General features: G+C 40.7%; 1 protein-coding gene across 6 annotated transcripts in view; it reads left to right on the top strand.

Annotated features, from left to right (window-relative positions):
* The first annotated feature begins 22 nt into the window (after window positions 1-22).
* The window catches only part of APP (amyloid beta precursor protein), a 285398-nt gene continuing 261896 nt past the window's right edge, over window positions 23-23524 (top strand). For all 6 annotated transcript variants that reach the window (XM_017956499.2, XM_017956498.2, XM_009202408.3 and 3 more), the window contains exon 1: window positions 23-377. In XM_017956499.2, the coding sequence (XP_017811988.1) occupies window positions 321-377 (57 nt within the window). In that variant the 5' untranslated portion in view covers window positions 23-320. The remainder of the gene's footprint in view (window positions 378-23524) is intronic.

Genomic DNA, 23524 nt, shown 5'->3' with positions numbered 1-23524 from the left:
CAGGCGGCGCCTAGGGCGCTGCACCTGTGGGCGCGGGGCGCGCGGGCCCCTCCCGGCGCGAGCGGGCGCAGCTCCCCGGCGGTGCCGCTAGGGGTCTCTCTCGAGTGCCGAGCGGGGTGGGCCGGATCAGCTGACTCGCCTGGCTCCGAGCCTCGCCGCCGCGCTCCTGCTCCGTCAGTTTCCTCGGCAGCGGTAGGCGAGAGCACTCGGAGCAGCGCGCGCGGGGGCCCCCGGAGACGGCGGCGGTGGCGCGGGCAGAGGAAGGACGCGGCGGATCCCACTCGCACAGCAGCGCACTCGGTGCCCCGCGCAGGGTCGCGATGCTGCCCGGTTTGGCACTGCTCCTGCTGGCCGCCTGGACGGCTCGGGCGCTGGAGGTGGGTGCCGCGCCTCGGAAGGCGGGGGGAGGCGGGCATGGCGGGGACCCAATCCCCCCAAAGACCTTAACGCAAGTCTTTAATGCAGGGAAGCCGAGGGTCCGTCAAGGGGACCCCTCTCCTCTCCGCCCCCGCTTGCGGACGTCCAGCGCATCCTCGCTTTCGGCCCAGCCCTGCCCCAGGGACGCGCGCTCCGGCCCGCGGAGAGGGAGCGGGAGAGGCGCTGGGCTCCCTGGTTCCGCGCCAGCCAGGGGCGAGAAGGGGAGGGGACGACCCTGAGCCCAGACCCCGACTCAGTCCCTGCCTTGGAAGCGGGGTCCGGGGGAGGCGAGAGACATTCAGATGGGAGGAAGGGGGAAGGAGCACGTGGGAAAACCGAAAACGCAGCGTCCCTGAAGCCAGTCCTCAGCTCTTGAATCGTTGCCCTTTCCTTTCTCTTGGGCCCTGGGGAGGAGGAGGAGTCGGGACAGCCCGGGAAGCTAGGGGGCCCTCGCTTTTCCCTGCGTTCTCCGCCTCGTTTCACCTTCCCCTCTCACCCCCACCCCCCTTCCTTGTTCGAACCTCCTCTTTCGCGGCTGCTGGCGGCGGCCGCCTGGGTGCGACCCTAGCCCGAGCCGGCGCCGGGGTCGCGCACCGTCTTCCGCAGGCAAACTTTGTGCATTTCCGCGTCTCCCTTTTGTGTAAGTTGCGAGAAATGGGAGGGGTCGGAGAACCATAGCCTCCCCGCACCTTCGCCAAGCCTGGACGTCCCGGGAGTTTGCTGGCACCCTAAGCTTTTGCCTGAGAGGCAGAAGGTCCCCGGGAACAAAAGCCGCGACACCCCGCCCTCACCGGCCCGGGCGCTCTGGGCCGAACCGCGTTAGTCTCGGTGCGCCACCGAGACTCCGGCCCGGCTCCCCGGCTGCGCGTCCGCCCTGGAGGGGGCAGAGACGCTGCCGGGGCCTCTGGCGGAGCCTTGGGGCCCCTCTGCTTCCCACCCTCGGATCACCTCTGACGCTTAATTCTCTGCTGGGCTGTAAAGTCCTTGGCGGGGAGAAAATAAGGCGGAGAGTAGGGTGTGCGTCTGGAAAGGGCAGTGGCGGATGGTGGGGAGGCACGGGCTCTGTCCTGTGCATCCAAGGAGGCGTTTGTCTTACTAAGGCGCGACCTGTTCCCTAACACCTCTGGGGACTCTGGGTTAGTTCCTCTGGGGGCACAGGATGCTGGGGAGGGTCCAAAGGGTCTTTTTTTTAGGGTACAGATAAAAGGATTGAATTGAGTGAAGATTAAGACGGAGAAGATGGCGCCTCTGCAGTGCAGCAAAGAAAAGCTGTGTGGAGGCTGCAGCCTAGTGAAATCCACCCACCACTAGGTGTATAACAAGTCTTCCCCATTCATCCAACTCTCGAACATTCAGCTAACGCCTGTGCACAATGACTGTTTTTCTTTACATCTAAAGATGCTTAGAAGTTGTTTGCATGACAGTTGGGCCAGAGAAGGTTGTATTTCACTTCGGTTGGATCCCTGTTTGGCATCTTAACCATTTGCAACCTTCCCTCCCCGTTTTTTCCCCTCTTTTCCCCCAACCTCCTAGTAATTTTCCAAAAGAAAAAAAGCAATTTCCGGACAGATGTTTTCCTGAGGCTGTATAGACTATCACACCATTATAGTTTTTTAGTTCGTAATTTGCAAGGTCATTGAACTTTTTTCCCTTCTGATTTTTACCCACAAGTGGCTCAGGAATCACCTTAGGGCTAGTTAAGACAGGTTGTTTTAAGAGTTAAAGAATTTCGTTTTCCATGTTTTTAAAAAATGCTCTTAACTAAGAGAATTCAGATTTCTCTCATGACTTACATTTATTTGTAGAATTATTCCCGTTTTCCTGAATGGTCGTAGTACAAATTAAAAACCGTATACTTAAGGAATTAAAAGCATATGATAACCTTATTTTTGAAGCTTTTGTCAAAACTTAAATATGTAACTGTTGAGCAATATTTCTGTATAAAAAGAGGAAGCGTGTAGGCAGATTCGAATTTAGTTTTTGGTCTGTTTAATTGCATTAATTTGCTCTTTCTGCCATCTTTTGGGAGCTTTTCACTAGCTATTGTTAACTCCTTTAAAGGGTGGAGGTGAGAGTCACATTATTCCATTTTGCAAAGTGTTGATAGAAGGGTAAGTAATTCAGTCTACTGAGGTTTGAGAGTGGTTTATCTGGCCCTCTCTGTGTCCACTGAAAAGATGTAATTACGAGTTGACTCTCTTTTATAGAGCTTAGAAAATAGGTCTGCTGCAGGTGGCTGTAAAAAAGAAATGAATAAGGGCAGTGATCATGGGGCCTTGGCTTGCAGGGGAAACATGGTTATTATCTGGGTGGATGATTTTGGCTGGTATGTTGATAGAGATGTGAGTTTAACCCTAATCTATATGATGTTTCACTACCCTAATATTTATTTATTTTTAAATCTAGCTTCCTCTTAAGTTTTATTTCCCTCTCTTGAGGGTTTAACCTAGTCACAATCATCTTACCTTTGTGGTAGTGCTAATTAATAGTTTATGGAAACCTACTGCTACTGACTAGTACCTCCCTAAAGGTAGAAACCCACACACAGAATAGTAAAGCTCAGGTTTAATGGTGATCGTGATCTGTAAGGAGTTATGGTTCTTGCTAATCGGTGAGAAACCATGATAACTGGCAGACTGCAGAAGCTTTTCTCTTGTCACTGTAACCAGCAGAGGCTCCTGAACGACACTTGCAAGGCTATTAGTACTGCGGAGAAGTTGCTAAATGGAATAATACTGGTCCTGACTGAGGAAATGAAAAGGAACATGCAAGTTCTCAAGGTTAAATGAGGAATGACTGATTCAAAAAATTAAAAAAAAAAAAATGTGATCAACTGAATATTGGCTTGAAGGAATGGGAGAGGTTATCTTTATGTTAAGTCTTGTTGCTAGAGGATCTCTATTTTATGTTACTGTTTTTTGCATACTAGAGTCTTCTACAGATATTTGTATGCATGTAGTCAGTCATTCTGGAAATAAGCATAGCTATTACTTGCGTTTCACGTGGCCACTAAACTATCATTGAGAAATGCATTAAATTCAGTAGAAATGTACGTTGTTTCTGCAAATTGTATTACCTTGAGAATCTTACGAAGCATCTTTCATTAATACATTTCTTTTAAAATCTCTATCAATCACAAATGTAAAGATCAACCTGTGCAGATGCTTTTTAAATGTAAAGCTTCCGGAATGTAAGGTGTAGTTTGACTGCATACCTTATTACCTCCCCTTCCCTCCTCCCTCCCCTTACTGCCAGGAAGTTTGCAGGGTAAATAAAACATGCACATGATAACAAAACAAAGTGGAATGTACTAAAATACCAAAAGGAAAATACAGATTAAGTATACTGAGTAAATATGTTACAGAGAAAACTTCCTGTATTTAAAAACTATAGGAATAATGGGATGAGATAATAGATAATCCTGGAGCATTTCCTGGTAGTAAATTTCCAGCCAGGTTTGTATCCCAGGTCTGGGGATTTGAGGTAAGTTTTTCCATATACAATATGTGTTTACATTCCTCTCTGCCTCTCCCAGACAGACAGACACACACACACACATACACATCTGTCTGACTGTCTCTCTCTCTCTCTCACTTGAGTGACAGATGCTGGTGCAGGGTACTCTCAAGAGGAGTAGGGAATTCGAAATAAGGAGTTGAGAGGTCAAAGGTAAGGGGCTGAATGCAGGACCAGAGAGCTTCAGTAGCATCACAAAGTGATTCCCTGAGTGGCAACGAGGAGGATAGGGAAAAAATCATATTTTCTGTTTGTGTTTTTTGTCTGGTGGTTTTCAACCTCTCTCTGTTTCACTTGACTATGCTTGATTATGAAATCTTTTTTTTTCTTTTTAAATTTAAAGATCTCAACTGGCTTTGTTGTGATTCTACATTCAGGCAACACTATTCCATAAAATAGTATAAATGTTCCCATGAGTTCAACAAAGGAGATCGGCTTTGTAGACAGAAAAGGGCTGAAGAAAACAGAAACAGAAAAATCTTTTCCTTTTCATCGTGAGAGCTCAGATGCAAATGTATGGAGTGGGGATGGACGGGAAATGCTGTCACCCCGTGGGTCTCACAGCCGGTGTACAGATACACCCTCATGAGTGGGTGGGGGAAGACAGAAGGTGGCAGGGGAAGGAATGAGCACACCCCAGAATGAGTAGCAAGTTTAATCAATAAAAATACGTCTTTCTTTTTTTTATTGTTGTCTAAGAAGAAAAGCAGACAGAAGTCAAACCCTGAAGCTGATTTGGCGAGTGAAAACTTAGTAAAGGGGGAAATGTCACGTAACTATTTCTTCAGTTCAGTGTGGATAGCTTAAGAAATAACCGTTACTGTGAGGACACTGGCATTTTTCTTGGAAGAAAAGTTTGGCACATTTTCCTCTTTAATCTTGGTTAATAGCTTGACCGGTACCTCTTTAGAAGTAGAAATCTAGCAAAGACTGGAGTACAATGATTGCTCTAGGAATAAATTCACATATTTAAATTTAACAGCCTGGATATGTTCATCCATTAATAACTTCATGAAAAAGGGATGCTGAATAGATTAGATAGCTGACTATTCAAAGAGGGCCGCATGAAGTCTCAGGTTCACATGTATTAAATCTGCTGAAATAGAAACCTAAGATATTTTATTTAGGTTTATGTTGTGTGGCTGCATGTTGAAGAAACATGCAATGCAGAATTAGCTTGAACCTTGCGAGACTGATAGTGTCTCACCAAAGAAGATAGTTAAAATGGGGAAGATGAGAGGTTTTTAAAAATCTTCACCTCTATAGAAAGAACCAGAGTTATTCTCAATTTATAATGTTGGTTTTGAGGCCAGGCATGATGTTAGGCCGATAACACTGAGTCATTGAGTGTTCTCAGGTGTGTAGAGAAGGTGGCACTGCACACTAATCAAGAGAGTTTGGACCAGGGCAGGAACGCATGGGTATACATTCTGTCTTTGTCTCTTTTGAGCTAGTGTCCATGGGCAAGTTTCGGTGCCTCAGTTTTTTCCTTTGTAAAATGGGATGAGTATTTCTAGTTATTGAGGATCGAATTAATATCTATGTTAAGTGCTTGAAACGGTGTGTGAGTTAATATGTATGTAACCTGATGGCATAGCATAAGCACTGTGTGTTTGTTACTGCTAGTATGTATGGTGATGATGATGATGTACAATGAGTATATGTAAGTTTCCTGAATAGTTGAAAGTTAAAAATCTATATGATGTTTCACTTACTGACAAATTAATTTACTTATTGGCCAATTAAGACTATTGCAGGAAATTGGCAGATCGTTGTCTATGAGTTTGATCTAAATTTAAAAAGCACATGGTATCTCAGATACAATGTTTAGAATACATGTTATAAAATTTCATTTATTAAATATGTATTGTGCATTTTGATTGGTTTTTTGAAAAATGAAAATAATTCATGCTCATTGAAAAATTTAAAACAGTACAGAAATGTGCAAAAAGCATAAGCATTTTTTACACAAATGGGAAAGACCTAGTTTTTTTTTTTCTTTTTTTCCACATAACATGGATGTAGACCATTTTAATTTTTTAATTTTTTATTTTTTTTGAGACAGAATCTCGCTGTGTCACTCAGGCTGGAGTGCAGTGGCGCAATCTCGGCTCACTGCAATCTCCGCCTCCCGGGTTCAAGTGATACTCCTGTCTCAGCCTCCTGAGTTACTGGGATTACAGGCCCTCACCACCACGCCGAGCTAATTTTTGTATTTTTTTAAGTAGGGATGGGGCTTCACCATGTTGGCCAGGCTGATCTCAAACTCCTGACCTCAAGTGATCCGCCCACCTCGGCCTCCCAGAGACCTATTTTTAATGTTGTACACACTGACAGCTTGCCACAGATCTCTAAAATTGAGCAAGATTATACACTGGCTTGATTATTAACTGTTAGTTGGCTATCAGCTATTTGCAAGGAACTGTGAACAAGCTTGGTTTAGTTTTTAGCAGAATCTTTGCTAGCAAAATGAATGAACAGGCTTTGCCAATCGGTAGAAATGGAAGATATCAAATGCCAGCAAAAGAATTTTGGTCCTACTATGGATCCTTGAAGTTATGTTCACCCAAGGACAGGGAAACCAAAAAGCAGATTGCTTGAGAATGCTGCATTTCTCTAAGAAGTCAGTTTCAAAATAAAATGAATTTGTATAATCAGCCATGTTATGGCTGTTACATCTTTAAAACTTTATAGTGATCTGCTGTTTAATTGAAATTATATATGTATTTTTAAAATCAGCATATGTTGCTCATAAAATAAAAGGTTTTTAGCTTCAAAAGCAGGCTAAGGATATTTGAAAGCTTTGAGTGTAGGAAACTGGTGATACTGAGGTTAAATTATGATTGACACAGTGAAAAATCAAGAAGCAGAGTCCCAGCTCTGTGTTTGTTAACCAGCTCACGTAATTATAATTGTCCTGTCCAACCAAAGACAAGAAGACAAGAAATGGGTTCAGGTATGAGAATGTGTAATGACAGAAGCCATATTTGTAATAAACATCCTGTTTAAAGTAGATAAAGTGAGGAGTGAATAAGATGGTTTCAGAAGCGGGAGTGGAGGGTCCATGAGCAGGGATGAGGAATAAGTAGGACAAACATTTTGGAAAAGGGAAAAGATGAATAAGCCTGTTTTGTAAATGAATGGATCCTGATGAGTGAAGTGCAAATTCCTTAAGGTCTTATTAATGATGGACCCAAAACAGTGTTTGAATCTCCTGATTTCCAGATGGTTCCTCTCTTTTTTCTTCACAAATTCAGAAGCTTTTCTTATGAGAAATTGATTCAACAAGAATAATTGTCATTCTTTTGTTTTTTGGTGATTTTTTTTTCTTGAAACCGAGTCTCACTGTGTCACCCAGGCTGGAGTGCAGTGGCGTGATCTTGGCTCACTGCAACTTCTGCCTCCCGGGCTCAAGCAATTCTTGTGCCTCAGCCTCCCGAATAGCTGGGTTTACAGGCATGTGCCACCACGCTTGGCTAATTTTTGTATTTTTTTAGGAGAGACAGGGTTTCACCACATTGGCCAGGGTGGTCTTGAACTCCTGACTTCAAAGTGATCCACCCACCTAGGCCTCCCAAAGTGCTGGGATAACAGGCGTGAGCCACTGCACCTGGCCAGTTTTTTGGTGATTTTGATAGGAATTTTTTTTTTTTTTTTTTTTGCCTGATTCTTTTTTTGAGAGAATCTAATAATATGTCTCTTATCTAATAATTTGGCTTTCATTAGCTTCTGGAAAGCCACATACTATCTTCATTGAAAAATGTAAGGCATCCTAGATGATAGACTGATAAATTACTTTTCAGCCATAAAGGATACTTATGAGAATAAGAGATCTGTTGCATAAAGAAAAGTCATTTGTATTAAGTGAAGAAATGCATCATTACTCTTGTTGCTTTGCTAAATTTCAAACCTTTAATGATTTTGACCCCATGGAGATATTTTACAGAAGAAAAATGAGAGGTTTAATCCTACTGTTGAGATAGACTTACGTGTTTTAGACCTGCTCCTCACCTCAAGTTACTACAAACTCATTTATTTAGTTTTTCCTTGTCTGTGTGTGCTTGCAGTAAAATTAGTGAGGCAACATAAATTTTATTTTTAAGAGAAAGTGAAGAAAATGGCATTATCCATTAAAGGCTGATTCGTCTTAAAAAAGGACTTGTGATATCTACTCCTACTATTGGATGAATTTTCAAAAGCACAATGATATTGTGTTTGGTTTTGTTTGTTTGTTTTCGGGACAAGGCCTCACTCTGTCACGTAGGCTGAAGCGCAGTGGTGTGATCTGTAGCTGTGGCCTCCTGGGCTCAAGCCATCTTTCTGCCCCAGCTTCCAGAGTAGCTGGGACTACAGGCACCTGCCACCACACCTAATTTCTTAAATGTTTCGTAGAGATGGGGTCCCCACTATGTTGCCCAGGCTGATCTTGAACTCCTGGGCTCAAGCGATCCTCCTGCCTCAGCCTTCCAAAGAGATAGATTACAGATGTGAGCTATTGTGCCTGGCCAACGTTGTTTTTATAAATATCATTACTCAGTTATTTTGTTTATAATTGAGTTGATAGGCTCATAGAATAAAGCACTCTTTCTTAACCATATTTATTGATTTTTTTCATCTTTTAAAAAATCCTCATCTACTTCAAAGATTAAGCCTTTAAAACTGATGCAAAGTTTTTGAAGTCTTAGCTTAAGTCTTCAGAGACTAACATTAAAACCCATCATATGAAAAGTCATATGTAATAGCATATATTCTCCATCCCGATGCTCTCAATTGCTTATTATGGTTTAACACAAATATAATTTTGTCATTACAGTAAATTAGTTTGAGGATATAACTGACGAGTACCTAAGAAACTCCCATAGAAATGTGAAAATATGCAGACTAATTATTCTAAGAATAATTAATCATAGATACTTACATATTAAATTGATTAGTAATTTAAAATTAAACCCAAATTTCTTTAGAAGTTAGCTTATTTTTATACACAAAGAAACCTAGATTCTTAGGGGTACAACCAAGAAAGGTTCACTCCTTCATTTCACAAATATTTTCAAGGTCCTTGTCCCCAAGCGGGTAGACAGAATTAAAAGGAGGAAGGAAGTGACTTGGGAAAAATTAAGCTGGATAAGGAATATAAGAGAATGCTACGCAGAAGGATGTGTGTTGTGAATGTGATTGTTACTGTAGTATTGTCAAAGTTCTCTGATCATTTCACTACGTGAAGGTAAACTTAGGTATCTGGGGGCAGGAACTATATATTTACTGTAATGTAAAAGAATAATTGTAGACAGGAGATCTACTTTGGGTGATTAAATGTTGCAAACAAGTGGTGGGGGAGAGAAGAGAGAAGTTAGTATTGATTGTGATCACACACTTTTCTATACAGTAATTTGTTTGATCACTCATGATAATGCCTTACATTTTGTATGTACTAAATAACGTCATTGAGTGCTCTAGAAATTCTATGTTGGGGTGATAAAGAATTACGTTCAGATTAAAGATTCGAACAGCTGTGGGACCTTCTCTTACGTTTAAGAAATTGTGAACAAGCATAGAAAGAAGATTAAAGCCTTTTAAATAAGATGCATTTTTTTTCCAGCCTCTTTTTGGAACATTTTATTGTGAAAAAGTTTCATAAATACTGTCAATAACTTCATCATGTTCAGTCATTTGCAACTGTATTTCAGAAATTCAGTTGGCCTGCAAAAAAAATGCCTCTTTCTTGAAATATTTCATCCATGCCCTGATTGATTAGGACACTTTCAATAGAGGGTGCCTAGAAATAATTTTGTGTGAAGAAGATAGTAGAGTCTAGAAAGAAAATGTGTATTGGAATTAAATTGAGTGGCATCAAAATGAAAATTTTCCTGTCATCGTCTTTTTTTTGGCTCCTTTTCTGGCCATTTTACAGCTAGTGTTTAGTGTTATGAGGATCAAAATTGGCCCTTTAAAAAAATATAGTGAATTCTATTACCTCTGTTATCTAGAAGAATTGTATTTTTCAATTTGAAGGGCTTGAAGCCAGTACCACTATCTACCATTAACTTGACAGGCATTGAAAATCTAATTGAGGTCATTATGATTAGCCTTGTATCTTGCTAGTGTTTTCTCAATCTTATTTTGAATGTTTTGTGTCAAGTATTAAATCCTCTTATACCACAGAATCCAGAAAATTTAAATCCGACAAAAGTAAACCAAATATAAAAATTCTGTGGTTGTCCGTTCTTGGCTAACGCATAGGGTGTTTGAATACAAAGGCAGCTTACAGCACTGCTGCTAGTTAAATTGTGGAGGGTTTCACTTTTAAGAGTACATCTGAGACAAAATTGCAGTTTTGGAATCACTCTTTCCTGCTTGTTCAGTGAAATAGGAGAGGGGGGAATTCCTGAGGGAAGCTGGGAGATTTCCAGGTGATGATAGGGCAGCCATGTGAGTATTTGGCTGAAACAGAGTAGAAGCAAAGGCTGTTGGACAGAGGTGGCCTTAACATTGAGTATCAATCAGCATGGCCATTAGAACTGTCCAGGACAAACATAATGAATGTTGTGGTGGCAGAGAGGTTATACTTAAATGAACAAAATAGGAGGCTGACTTTCCCTCTTTCTTGGTAGTTCCTTTCTTTGTATTTGCTATTTGGATATTTCACTTCACTTTTGTGAGCTAGACTCAAAGGTTAAATTTATGTCATTGTGAATATTCTGGGTCATATTGTGGGGACACAGATGGGAAGCATCCCTTCAGTTTATTGGGAATATTTCTTATGTGCATGTATTTTTAATTGTATTTATTGATTTAATGAATAGCCGATGAGATGAGAAAAAAATATTAGTGTCTTTTCGTTGCACAGAAAAAGACATGGGATGCATTCTTCGAGTTTATCATCACATGTGAAGTTATTCAGATTTACAAAGCAGTCTGACATGTTAACCTCACTGCTTGTTTGCTCGTTTCTGTCAGAGGTTGGCTACAAAGCCAGGCCAAGCCCATGATTCTTCTGCCAGCAGATGAGAGAGAAGGTTTAATGCAGAATGTTTCACTGAGTATTTGGATTGTGCATTCACCTGTTATGTCTCTACTGCAAGTTTTCTCAGGGCATTTGTGATTTGACTTCTGTGATGTTGACACTGATTTGGAGTTAAGATGTTTAAAAAAGTATTAATTTATGGCCTGGTGCAGTGGCTCACGCCTGTAATTCCAGCACTTTGGGAGGCAGATGCGTGTGGATCACGAGGTCAGGAGATTGAGACCATCCAGGCTAACATGGTGAAACCCTGTCTCCACTAAAAATACAACCAATTAGCCAGGCGTGGTGCGGGCGCCTGTAGTCCCAGCTACTCGGGAGGCTGAGGCAGGAGAATGGCGTGAACCCGGGAGGCGGAGCTTGCAGTGAGCCGAGATCATGCCACTGCACTCCAGCCTGGGCGACAGAGCTAGACTCCGTCTCAAAAAAAAAAAAAAAGAAAAAAAATTTGCTATCTCACTGTTTCTCTTATTTTGAATTTTTGAAATTGTCATTCATTTTATGGACATATACTGCGAGGACTCTGTGTTTCATTTATGACAGGAGATCTAGAATCTGGGTGGAGCTGTGAGTAAATGGAAAGGTAGCTCAGTCTGTGCCTTGAGGAATTCCGCAGTCCAGTGGGAGAAGAAAGAGGCGGAGAAATAATTAGGTGCAGTGTGCCAAAGGCTATAATAGAGGAGGTACAAAGTCTTCCCAGAGAAGGCAGGCAGCATTTGAACTAGGTTTCAAGGATGCGTGAAGGTGAACTGGGGTGTGGAGGGCTTCCCAGACAGAAAAAACAGCGAGGGTGTAGAGTTTCAAAGGAGGAAGCCCAGGGGTAAATAAGTGAGAGAGACAGTGGGAGATTATACATTTTGGATGCCCTTAATGAGTTTGAACTTCATTTTCTTAGCAATGGAGTACTTTTAAATGTTTGTAAAATGGGGACGAGGCATTGATGACTATGGTTCAGTTAGGTTTGTAGAAGTCCTTTTCAATGTCTGCTTAATCTCATGGGCCAGTTAGTGACACCTCGACGCAAGGGAGCGTGTAAATGTGCTCTGTTAGCTGGGAGCACTGCCATCAGAAATAACATTTCTGGCTCTCTTCTTAAGGATAAAGGACAGGTAGGATATTGGGTGACAATATTGGGATGTAGAAGAAATACAGTACCATAAAGGGATAGAGGAACATGGGTAGACTTAACGTTCTGAACCAAAGCAAAGATTCTCCATGAGCGATTAGAGTAGGCTTTTGGGATTTGCTTACCTTCCCTTATCTGCTAGCCAGCCACACAGGAAGCACATCTTTGTGGACTGATAGAGGAGGAGGTAGGAAATGCTTTCTCATTTTTATGGTAGAAACATCCAAGAGCTGAGCTTTCATTCTGGCTGAGGGAACTCAAGATGGTTCAGACTTGCATTCCTGGGAAAGCCTTCCAACCAGAGTGATGGAACAAAGGGATAATTTCTGTGGCCCTGTGTGGATAGCAGTGGCAGTCAGCTTACTCTCCCTGTTGGTTAACTATCTTTCGTTTGATCTAGAGACTTCCTCAAAGCAATTTTGTTGTGCTTGTTCTTTGAAAGCAACAGCAGACAAAACAAGGTTTGAGGTTTTTAGAAAAGAGCTTGATACTGAGCACCTCTTTTGAGCTAGATCTGTCTGTCATGCTGAACCTCTTTTCTGTAGCCGCGTAGCTTTTCAGATCTGTTTATGCTTGCTGGTGTTATTGAAACAGAATGGGAAGATCTATGAAAAAAGGAACATGGATCTTAATAAATTTATGTCAGTAAGAATGGGACTGCCATTTTAAAATTTATTTTAATTTCTTACCTATTTTCTTGTTCATTTCAATTATTCTAGAAGTGATGAAATGAATATATGTCACAGAAAGTATGCGATAAAATCAAGATGTGGGGAAAACTTGTAGTTCTGAGTAGGCCTGATAGAATCATCATTGTTAGGGAGTATTTGGAGGTTTTGTAGTAGGAATTTTGTCTTCACTTAAATATTTATTTGAAATATGTTCCAATAGTTTGACATATTACAGGATCTGTCTTAAAGAAATGTCTAAAATATGATTCCTCAGAAGCTGCTCTTGGTTTTGTTTTCTGCTGTTGGTTTTATTTTCTAACATTTCATTTTGATCTCGCAGTTTTAAGAGTAATCAAAAAGGCCGGGCGTGGTGGCTCACACCTGTAATCCCAGCACTTCGGGAGACTGAGGTGGGTGGATCACTTGAGGTCAGGAGTTCAAGGCCAGTCTGGCCAACATGGTGAAACCCCGTCTCTACAAAAAATACAAAAATCAGCCGAACGTGGTGGTGCATGCCTGTAGTCTCAGTTACTTGGGAGGTTGAGACAGGAGAATCGCTTGAACCCAGGAGGCAGAGGTTGCAGTAAGCTGAGATCATACCACTGCATTCCAGCCTGGGCAACAGAGCCAGACTCTGTCTCCAAAAAAAGAGTAATCAAAAAGTTAGATTATTTAAATCTTGGCATGTCTTCTTTAAAAAATGTTAAACTGTCAGGAAAATTATCATTTCTGAATACCACCTTCAGAAAAACACATGAAAATTTGTGCATGTGTCAAATAGTTGATTTATGAAAATTAGAGTAGTTATCAGATGTGTTTGAATGTATATTTCTGTCATATTACATTGGTCATATTTTTAAATTATACTTTTTTTCACCCGTGAAGCCCATGTAGGTAAGTTTGAAAATTTTCTTTAATTATATTAGAATTTGAAAATTAAATAAATCTCCTTTAATTTATGCATAATATTCTAATAGTCATATAGTTTGTATTATATAATTTGAGAAACTTGGTTCTAAAAAATAGTCTGCCAGAGAATGTATATTTCTGAATTCTGTTCTGCTTTCATATATCTGAAAATATTTGAGCTATCATAACTGGCTATGTTTCAAACCCAGTCTGAAATGGGTGGCCTTTGCTAGCTTTGGATTGCAGAGCTGGGGGCTGTTGCTTGCTGTATCTGATTTAAAATAGTCAGGAGTTGATTTTGCAGGCAGTTAGATGTATACCTTTGCATAAAATCATTGAACAGAAAAACTTGGCACTGCAGGTGTATGGTGTGAGAAAAGAGAACTTGAGTACTCACTCTCATCTCACCTGAATCTTATTAATATTTTATTTATTCATATTTGTTGTATTTTTAAGTAAATAAGCTTTCTAGAAACTATCTCTACTTCTTTGATCATTTAAAATACGTTAAACAAACTAATACCGATTGCAAAAATTGGTTGCAATGTTCCTAGTTAGATATCGATGAAGTAAAAATGTGGTCTATTCATATGAGTTCATTTTAGTTATTCCTACTAATATCAGATGTGTTTTAAAAAATGGGAGTATAATCTTTTATGAAGTAAGATATTACTTTATATATTCAATTCATAGAAAACAAAATAGGCTACAAGTGCCTGCATAAAGGCACATCCACTTAGGATTATCGTTAAGGCCTACATGATAATTAGGATTCATTCATAGCGTAAATGAAGTGATATCAATTTTTTTTTTTTTTTGAGACTGAGTCTCGCACTGTCGCCCAGCCTGGAGTGCAGTAATGCGGTCTCGGCTCACTGCAAGCTCCGCCTTCTGGGTTCATGCCATTCTCCTGCCTCAGCCTCCTGAGTAGCTGGGGCTACAGGCGCCTGCTACCACGCCTGGATAATTTTTTTTGTATTTTTAGTAGAGATGGGGTTTCACCATGTTAGCCAGGATGGTCTCGATCTCCTAACCTCGTGATCCGCCCGCCTAGGCCTCCCGAAGTGCTGGAATTACAGGCATGAGCCACCGCGCCCGGCCAGATATCAGTTATTTTTAGACCCAATGATATTTGCTGTCGACTTATTGTTGGTGCACAAAATAAGAAAACAAAAGCATGGTTTTAAAACAGCCCTTTATACATTTAATATGGAAATGGTAACCTCCAGGTCTGTATTCCATACAGGTTCCTGGGCTCCTTTCATCTGCGAATTCCTCTGGGCTTCATGCATGCCCAGCTCTGAATTTAAAGCAGAATTATCCAATAGAGGTATAATGGGACCATTAGATCTAATTTAAAGTTTTCAGGTAGCCACATACAAAAATAAGCAGATGAAATTAATTTTAGTATGTCACTAAATTCAAAATGTTATTTCAACAGGTGGTCAATATAAAAGCTATTTATGAAATACATTATTTTTTCATATTATGTCTTCAAAATTTTCACATTTCACATATTTATTTTTTATTTTATTGTTATTATTATTTTTGAAACAGAGTCTCACTCAGTCGGTCGCCCAGGTTAGAGTGCAGTGGCACCAGCTTGGCCCACTGCAACCTCCACCTCCCGGGTTCAAGCAATTTTCCTCCCTCAGCCTCCTGAGTAGCTGGGATTACAGGCGTGCACCATCACACCCAGCTAATTTTTTTTTTTAATTTTTGGTAGAGATGAGATTTCACCATGTTGGCCAGGCTGGTCTTGAACTCCTGACCTCAAGTGACCTGCTCGCTTTGGCCTCCCAAAGTGCTGGGATTACAGTTGTGAGCCACCGCGCCTGGTCACATATTTCACATATTTTAACTCATACCAGCTGCATGTCAAGTACTTAGTAGCCACAAATGGCTAGTGGCTACTGTATTGGACAGTGCAGCTCTAGGAGCGTCTGCTCAACCTGCAACTGTCTAGGAAGAGAATCATAGTTTCTGGAACAGGTAGACCTCCTTTTTAAGCTTCTCCACTTTACAGATAAAGAAAGTAGTATCTGGAGATGTTGAGTTGTTTATAATCACCCACATTTTAAGAATCAAGAGCCCAATGCATGTTCTCTAACTTCTAGTCTCTTTCTTCATCACTTTTTCTGCTCCATGTTGCTGCATCCCATTTAATTATTAAGGTACTAATGTTAGGTTGTTGCTATCAGTTAAATATTAAGCCAGGAGCTTTAAGACAATCTGGCCCACTTGAAGGCATGGCCTGATTTGGACAAAACGTTTGGGGTAGGATGAATAGCATTACCAGGCATATCTACAACCTCTCTGTGATCTATTATTCATAGATCAGTTCATCTTTTTCTGTTGTGAGCGCTGTTGGAATAGGAATGGGGGAACCTTTTGGAACCCAAGGTATGTGATCCTGAACCCTGAAATGTCAGATGCCCCCTAAAAGGAAGGGGGGAGATAGACATGCCATTACCTTACACATTTTATTGTCTGTATGGGTATGTAAACATGTACATATTATAAGGAATTGCACTTCATTTCTGGGCTTCTGGAAACATCGGTATTAAGATTTCATTTACCTCCCCTTGTTTTGGAAGTGTTCTTGTGTGTGTACTGCCCATAGTTCTTACCCAGTAACACTTAAATTATGATAGATACTTTTTGACAACTTAAGCCTAGTGCATTCCTGGCACGTAATTTTCAGAATGTAAGCAAATGTAGAAAGCTTACTGCCTGACATGGAGGGTTGGAGAAGTGGGATTGGTGTTCTTTTGTTGTAAACTCATTTTTGTGAAATATTTGTTTTACAATGTGAAGCATGCATGATGGATGAACTTTTAGAATTGAAAGTTATTTTTCATTTCATTCCTGAAATATTTACCAGCATGGATGTTGACTGAGTGCTTTGAAGAGAGTTTGCTTAGTCATATAACTTAGGTTTAATGATTTTAGATTTAATTAAACTTGAAGTTTTCCTGTTTGATCCTCAGGACTTCTCATCTGTGGCAGGGCTTTACTCACAAAGAACATGTCAACCTTGAAGTGAAGCATGCCCTGTGTTTCTTTATATTCAGATGAAAATGACTGAAGTTTGCCAATGCTGTGTCTGGGACAATGCTTAGAGGATTCATGGCTTGGAAGAATGAGTTAAAAGTACAAGGATGTTGGCTGGGCATGGTGACTGTCGCCTGTAGTCCCAAAACTTTGAGAGTCTAAGGTCGGAGGATTGCTTGAGGTCAGGAGTTCGAGATAAGCCTGGGCAACATAAGGAGATCCCATCTGTATATTTTTTAAAAAATTAAAACAAGAACAACAAGGTACAGGGGTATCTGCATTTCCTTAGGCAGCTATCTTATACACCTTTAAACTTAAAAAAAATCCACCATTTTTAAAAGTGTTTTATATTCTTTTCTTAGTAAATATAAACAATAGGAACTGAGGTTTAGGGCTTAAAAATTTTGAGAGAATAATTTTTATTTCAGTAGCTTTTGGGGTACAAGTGGTTTTTTGTTACTTGGTTGAATTACATCGTGGTGAATTCTGAGATTTTAGTGCACTCAAGTAGGGTACCTTGTACCTAATATAGTTTTTTTTAATCCCTAGCCCGTCCTACCACCCTCCCCCTTGTGAGTCTCTAAAGTCCATTATATCCCTCTGTATGCCTTTGCTTATTCCTAGCTTAACTCCCACTTCTAAGTGAGAACACATGATTTTTGGTTTTCTAATTCCTGAATTACTTTACTTAGGATAATGGCCTCCAGCTCTATCCAAGTTGTTGCAAAAGACATAATTTTGTTCCTTGCAATGGCTGAGTAGTATATATTTGCCACATCTTCTTTATCCTCTCATTAGTCGATGGGCACTTACATTGGTTCTGCATCTTTGCATTTGTGAATTGTGGTCCTATAAACATATGTGTGCAAGTGTCTTTTTCATACAATGACTTCTTTCCCTCTGGGTAAATACCCAGTAGTAAGATTTTTAGATCAAATGGTAGATCTACTTTTAATTCTTTAAGAAATCTCCACAATGTTTTCCATAGAGGTGGTACTGGTTTACATTGTGAGAGAATAATTTTTGTAAAACTATGTTTAAGCTAGATTTTGAATTGGGAAAGAATTACATTCATTATAGGAAGCTTTTGAAAAATATATTTAAAAATACATGAAAATATGCATAATCCTTTCACCCACAAATGTCTGTATTATGTCATTTTCTAAACCAGTTTTGAGATTGTGCTATAGATTATATTTTATATCCTACATTTTATTTCTTAACGTTAAGTCTCATACTATTTTAAGTTCTTTGTACATGTAATGTTTATTGGATGGGTAAATCTGTTTAGGGAAACTGCAGCTATGTAGTTGTGGACTTGTGCTATTTTATTTGGCATTTCTAGCCTGAACACAGGCTGGAAGTAGTGACATAGAGAGGGATTGTTTGCCAAATATCAGGTAATATTTTAATTATTTATTATTTATTTTAATGCTCTAAATCAGGAGTCCTCAGCCCCTGGGCCATGGACTGGTACCAGTCTATGGTGTGTTAGGAACTTGGCTGCATAGCAGGAGGTGAGCAATGGGTGAGTGAGTGTTACTGCCTGAGCTCCGCCTCTTGTCACATCAGCAGGGCGTTAGATGCTCATAGGAGCGCAGACCCTATTGTGAACTGCATGTAAGACAGCTGGGTTGCACACTCCTTATTAGAATCTAATACCTGATGAGGTGGAGCAGTTTTATCCCGGAACCAAACCACAAAATTGTCTTCCATGAAACCATTCCCTGGTGCCAGAAAGGTTGGGGACCACTGCTGTCAATTGCTGCTCTCAAGTAGTGTGATACATGGTGGTCTTTAACATTAAAAAAAAAAAAAAAAAAGTACGTACACCATACAGATTAGCAAAAGTAAGGAAAAGCTGATCTAGTAGTTCAAACAAGCAATCCTCTTATTTAATGGTTCTGTGATTGCTTGTGTAGGCAGAAGGTTAAATGTAAGTTGCTGCATTTGACAGGCAAATGTAGCTGGGGCTGGAATGTAGATATTAGTGAAATTGTGATTTCAGTTTACTGGAGCCATTCAGTGGGAGCATGAAGTGGGTTACATGATTACACAGATATAAATAAAGCGTCCTGCTTCCCACTTCACTGCTGTTAAAGTCTCTCCTGATGTTATGTGGTGGAAAAACAAGTCAAAAACATTAATTCTGTCAAGTTTCCAAAGATAGAAGAATCTTTGACCACAGAAGAGACAGTATTTATCTTCAAATTTAACAACATGTGATGAAATGCTGCTGTTGTACAACCTTGTGTGAGGTTGTGGAGTCCATTCAGCCAGACACATGTAATTTTTGTTATTAACTGCTGTTTCTGCAGTCAGTCGGCCAGGTTTATATTATTATACTTCACTATAGGTTTTTGGAGCAAAGACAGTGTTGTTTATTGTTTACTTTAAAAAAGAAATATAGTACTGTAACTACATAATGAATAAATGTTGGTACTGTTGAAAACTAATAAAAACAAATTCTTATACTATCAACACCACAGAAATTCTAACTGTGAGAAAATACTGATCTAATATGGAAATTCATTCATTTATTCGGTGCATTAATTGAACACCAACACTATGCCAAGCATTGAGACACAACCATGAAAGAGGCCAGCTTCCCGATCTCACAGAGCTTATACTTTGTTGGGTGGGGTAGAGAGCAAATCTATGTATGTACATATGTATGTATGTATGTATGTATGTCAATCAATATATTCTGTGCCACTTGGTGGTCAGTGCTCCAAAGAAAAATTAAGCCAGTGAGGAGCTGGATAGAGACACAGTCTGGAAGGGTATGAAGGGGATCAGAATATGCTACCCCAAAATATGCCATTTTGGCATAAGTACTAATTTGAGCTGAAGACAATTGAGAAATAGCAGACACAGGACAAGCTTTACCCCCTTTCTATAAAAATATTGCTGTGTGAAGGTATCCTCCCTCCTCTCTCCATCCCTGGAGAGACCACTAGAGGTGGCACCATCATCTGCAGAAACAAAACTTACTGAAATAACCCTTACCTTCTATTAGTTTCCCCCATATATTTACCTTCCCACACTTCATCTGGAAGCCCTAACCCCCCTCTCCTTTGTCTTGTGACTTTTCCACAGTTTATTGCTCTTTGTTAAGATGGTACGTAGACTCTCAGACCTAACTGCTTCTTTTGGGTTTTTGCTTTTCTATGGTGCTTCCTCCTCTCCACTCCCTCATGTAAAAATATTAACATTAAATAAAATTTATGTGTTTTTTCCCCTGCGAATCTGCCTCGTCAGTTTAATTGGCAAGGCCTCAGGTGCTGAACTTGACAGGGTAGAGAAAAAAGTTTTTTTCCCTTTTCTACAAGTATTAAAGCTGGAGAGAACACAGTGTAAAGACTGTGAGGTGGGAGCATGCTGGGGTGTTGGAAGAAGCACATGAGCTTACAAACATTCCATCAGTTGTGTGTATGTAATTTTTCTGTGACAATTCCCACTGATTGATCATTTATAAAAACCAGTGGTGACTTTGGGAGGCCGAGACGGGCGGATCACGAGGTCAGGAGATCGAGACCATCCTGGCTAACAGGGTGAAACCCCGTCTCTATTAAGAAATACAAAAAACTAGCCGGGCGAGGTGGCGGGCGCCTGTAGTCCCAGCTACTCGGGAGGCTGAGGCCGGAGAATGGCGTGAACCCGGGAGGCGGAGCTTGCAGTGAGCTGAGATCCGGCCACTGCACTCCAGCCTGGGCGACAGAGCGAGACTCCGTCTCAAAAAAAAAAAAAAAAAAAACCAGTGGTGAGGGTCTTCCATACTCAGTTTACTCCTTTCTTGGAAAAGAATGCACATTTTAATCAAGAGGATTTCAGGAAAGACATTCTGTACTCCAAACATCTAAAAGATCTTTGACAGTATATAGCAATTCATCTTTTCTTGTGTATTTTAAAATTGAAGACAGGGAGAATTACTATTTTATGCTTAGTTCAGATTTGGTGGTGGTTTTGTTTTTTGGTTCCAGTGGAAAGAAGTTGCGTTAGTCACCTGGCAGTCAACCATGCCATATTGTTTGTGATTTATTAGTGTGGAATAAACAACTGTATTTCTGGCATATGTAAAAATAGTTTGTTGAGAGGCTTCCTTGGTTGTGGCAGTAATAATACTAATTACCAGGTACTGTATATAGCTCATTCTATGAACTAGGCCTTGTTGAAAAGTGCTTTCACTTAATTTTTTCTTAACGGCAGCCTGTGAGGTATCTACTGTTATCCCCAGCTGGGAGGGACCTGGCCAGTGGACTGGATTTAAACTGTGTCTTCATTGTCTGTACTCTTAACTAGTTATCTTCACTGCCTCTAGCAAAATAGATCAATGAGTTGAGCCAGTGTTTCCTCTTGAACTAAGCAGTTAGCCTCCTGAGTAAGCAAGCCTTGGAATGCAATTGGTTGGTAAGATACTAAAGTAATCAGGCCCTCAGTTCCTGGCTGCCAGCCTGTTTCACCCTCTTCTCCAGGAAGTTCTGAGTGCTGATATCTCTACTTGGTGTCTTCTCTGTCCCTCCCAATTCCATTATTTCCCTTTTTCTTAATCCCAAGTAAAGGAAGTTCTGAGTGTGGATGTTGGAGTCATTGAGACCTTGGATCTGAGTCACAACTCTTTCAATTTACTAGAAATATGACTGCAAGAAAATGATCTAAGCTTCCCTAAACCAATTTCCGCATCTATAAAGTATCTGTAAATAGATTGGTTAGGAGAAAGATTGAATTAAATTGAATAAGGTATAAAGCACAGAACGTGGCCAGGAGTAGGCCCTGGATGAATGAGGGAAAAATTGTTCTGATTTTTATTTTTGAGTCTCTTTGTAACATCTGTTGGGCCCTTCAGAACAGTCCTTAAAGTTCATATCAGCCACCCTTTATGCCCCCTGGGGCTAGGCCAGGGAAGAGGCCCAGTTGCCCGTGACACTGCTTAGTTTCACATTTCACTGAGTATAATACATGGAAGGCTTTAGCATCTTAACATTTCATTGGTAACATTTTTGATGCCTGAAAACAGAATAACTTATTTGTAACTGCATACATTTTGTTTGCGGTCAGGTTGTTAGAATTGGAAATGAGCCTCATTTCCTTGAGTTTTGTCCCTCCCCATCTGACCTTCTTCTCAGTGAACCCTGAAGAAAAAACACTAGCAAAGGAATCTCAAGAATGTTAGTCCGGGACACAGCTCTCCGTCTACTCTCCTGCCCTAGTCCTGCCCCTCCTTGTGTTTTCAGCGGTGACCAGGCACTGGTGACAGCCTTGGCTGCTTGGATCAGTTGGAGATAGCTGCAACATGCCTGCCTGCTAGCTTTGAAAAATCTCTTCCAACCTCACTGAAATAATTGTTTACCACATATCAGAGGGGACTGGGAAGTGGGTCATTGAGAGATCTTTTTGAAGGGGTTTGTGGCTTCTCCACTCACAGAGGCTTCTTGAAGTGGTGGGTAATGTTCATACCTCGGGGAGAATCAATATCCGTCTCCTAAGACCTGCTCATACGTAGCTCTAAGCATTAGAGGTGCACTTTTGTTTACATTTTTTCAGTGCATTTTTCTGCCTGTGTCATTTGGACATTAGATGCCGGAGAAAATCACTGTGTACCTCTGGTGGTTTCACATGACTCTTAAATTTCATTAATTCACAAAATCTGAAATGAATGGAATAGTCTGTTTTGGTTTTTTTTTTTGTTTTTTTTTTTGGCAAGGGGTGGGGAGGGATTGGATTTTTCAGTCCTTCCAAGAGACTTCAGGGTTTTTTTTTGTTTTTTTTTTTTTAATGTTTTGATTAGCCTGGCGTGTGTAAGGCCCTATCAGGTGTTCCCCTCTTTGATCCTATCACACCCACATCCTGTAGCTGCATCCAAGTGCTTTGAGACCGACTTAATGGGGATTAACTTAACAGTTGCTCTGTGGAAACAGATGCTCTTTGCTGCTTATTTCTAATAAATTGATTGAGCCATTTAAAAGACTTTTTTTTTTCTTTTAAGAAGTTACATCTTCCTAAGAAACTGTAGAGCAATAAAGCAAAACTAAAATACTTGGGTCTAAAATTAGTGTATTATATTTAAAACACTGGGCTTCAGACTGATTATATCATGCTCTTTTACTGACTTTCTAGTCAGATGCTTATTTATAAAAATAAAGCTTATATAAAGGGCAGCATTCAAATGTTATACCAGTCGCTTTGAGCAGTTTGACCTTCCACAGTAGCTAAATATTTTTTACACTGAGAAAAGAATTATTTAACATTATATGCTATCAGCATGTCAAGTGAATTCTGAGCTTGCCTGCAACAGATGAGACCCTAGGTAGAAACATAAAAACATGGCAGTGTGAAAGAGAAAAGCAGGCTCTCTGTCTTTGGGAAGCAGTTCTGCAGGGAGGGGAGTTTATAAGCATAGTAGATACTTAGGAAAATGAATACAATTACTATAAAAGTCATCTGGGAAAAACCATTAGGTAAGAATAGCCAATAAAAAAAACAGAAGCGGCCGGGCGCGGTGGCTCAAGCCTGTAATCCCAGCATTTTGAGAGGCCGAGGTGGGCGGATCACGAAGTCAGGAGATCGAGACCATCCTGGCTAACACGGTGAAACCCCGTCTCTACTAAAAATACAAAAAATTAGCCGGGCATGGTGGCGGCGCCTGTAGTCCCAGCTACCCGGGAGGCTGAGGCAGGAGAATAACGGGAACCTGGGAGGTGGAGCTTGTAGTGAGCTGAGACCGAGCTACTGCACTCCAGCCTGGGCGACAGAGCAAGACTCTATCTCAAAAAAAAAAAAAAAAAAAAAAAACCCAGAAGCGAAATGTAA

Source organism: Papio anubis, chromosome 4 (genome assembly GCF_008728515.1).
Source record: "Papio anubis isolate 15944 chromosome 4, Panubis1.0, whole genome shotgun sequence".
Classification (NCBI taxonomy): domain Eukaryota; kingdom Metazoa; phylum Chordata; class Mammalia; order Primates; family Cercopithecidae; genus Papio; species Papio anubis.
Note: the sequence above shows the minus strand (reverse complement) of the source record. Positions and strands in the feature narration are given on the sequence as shown.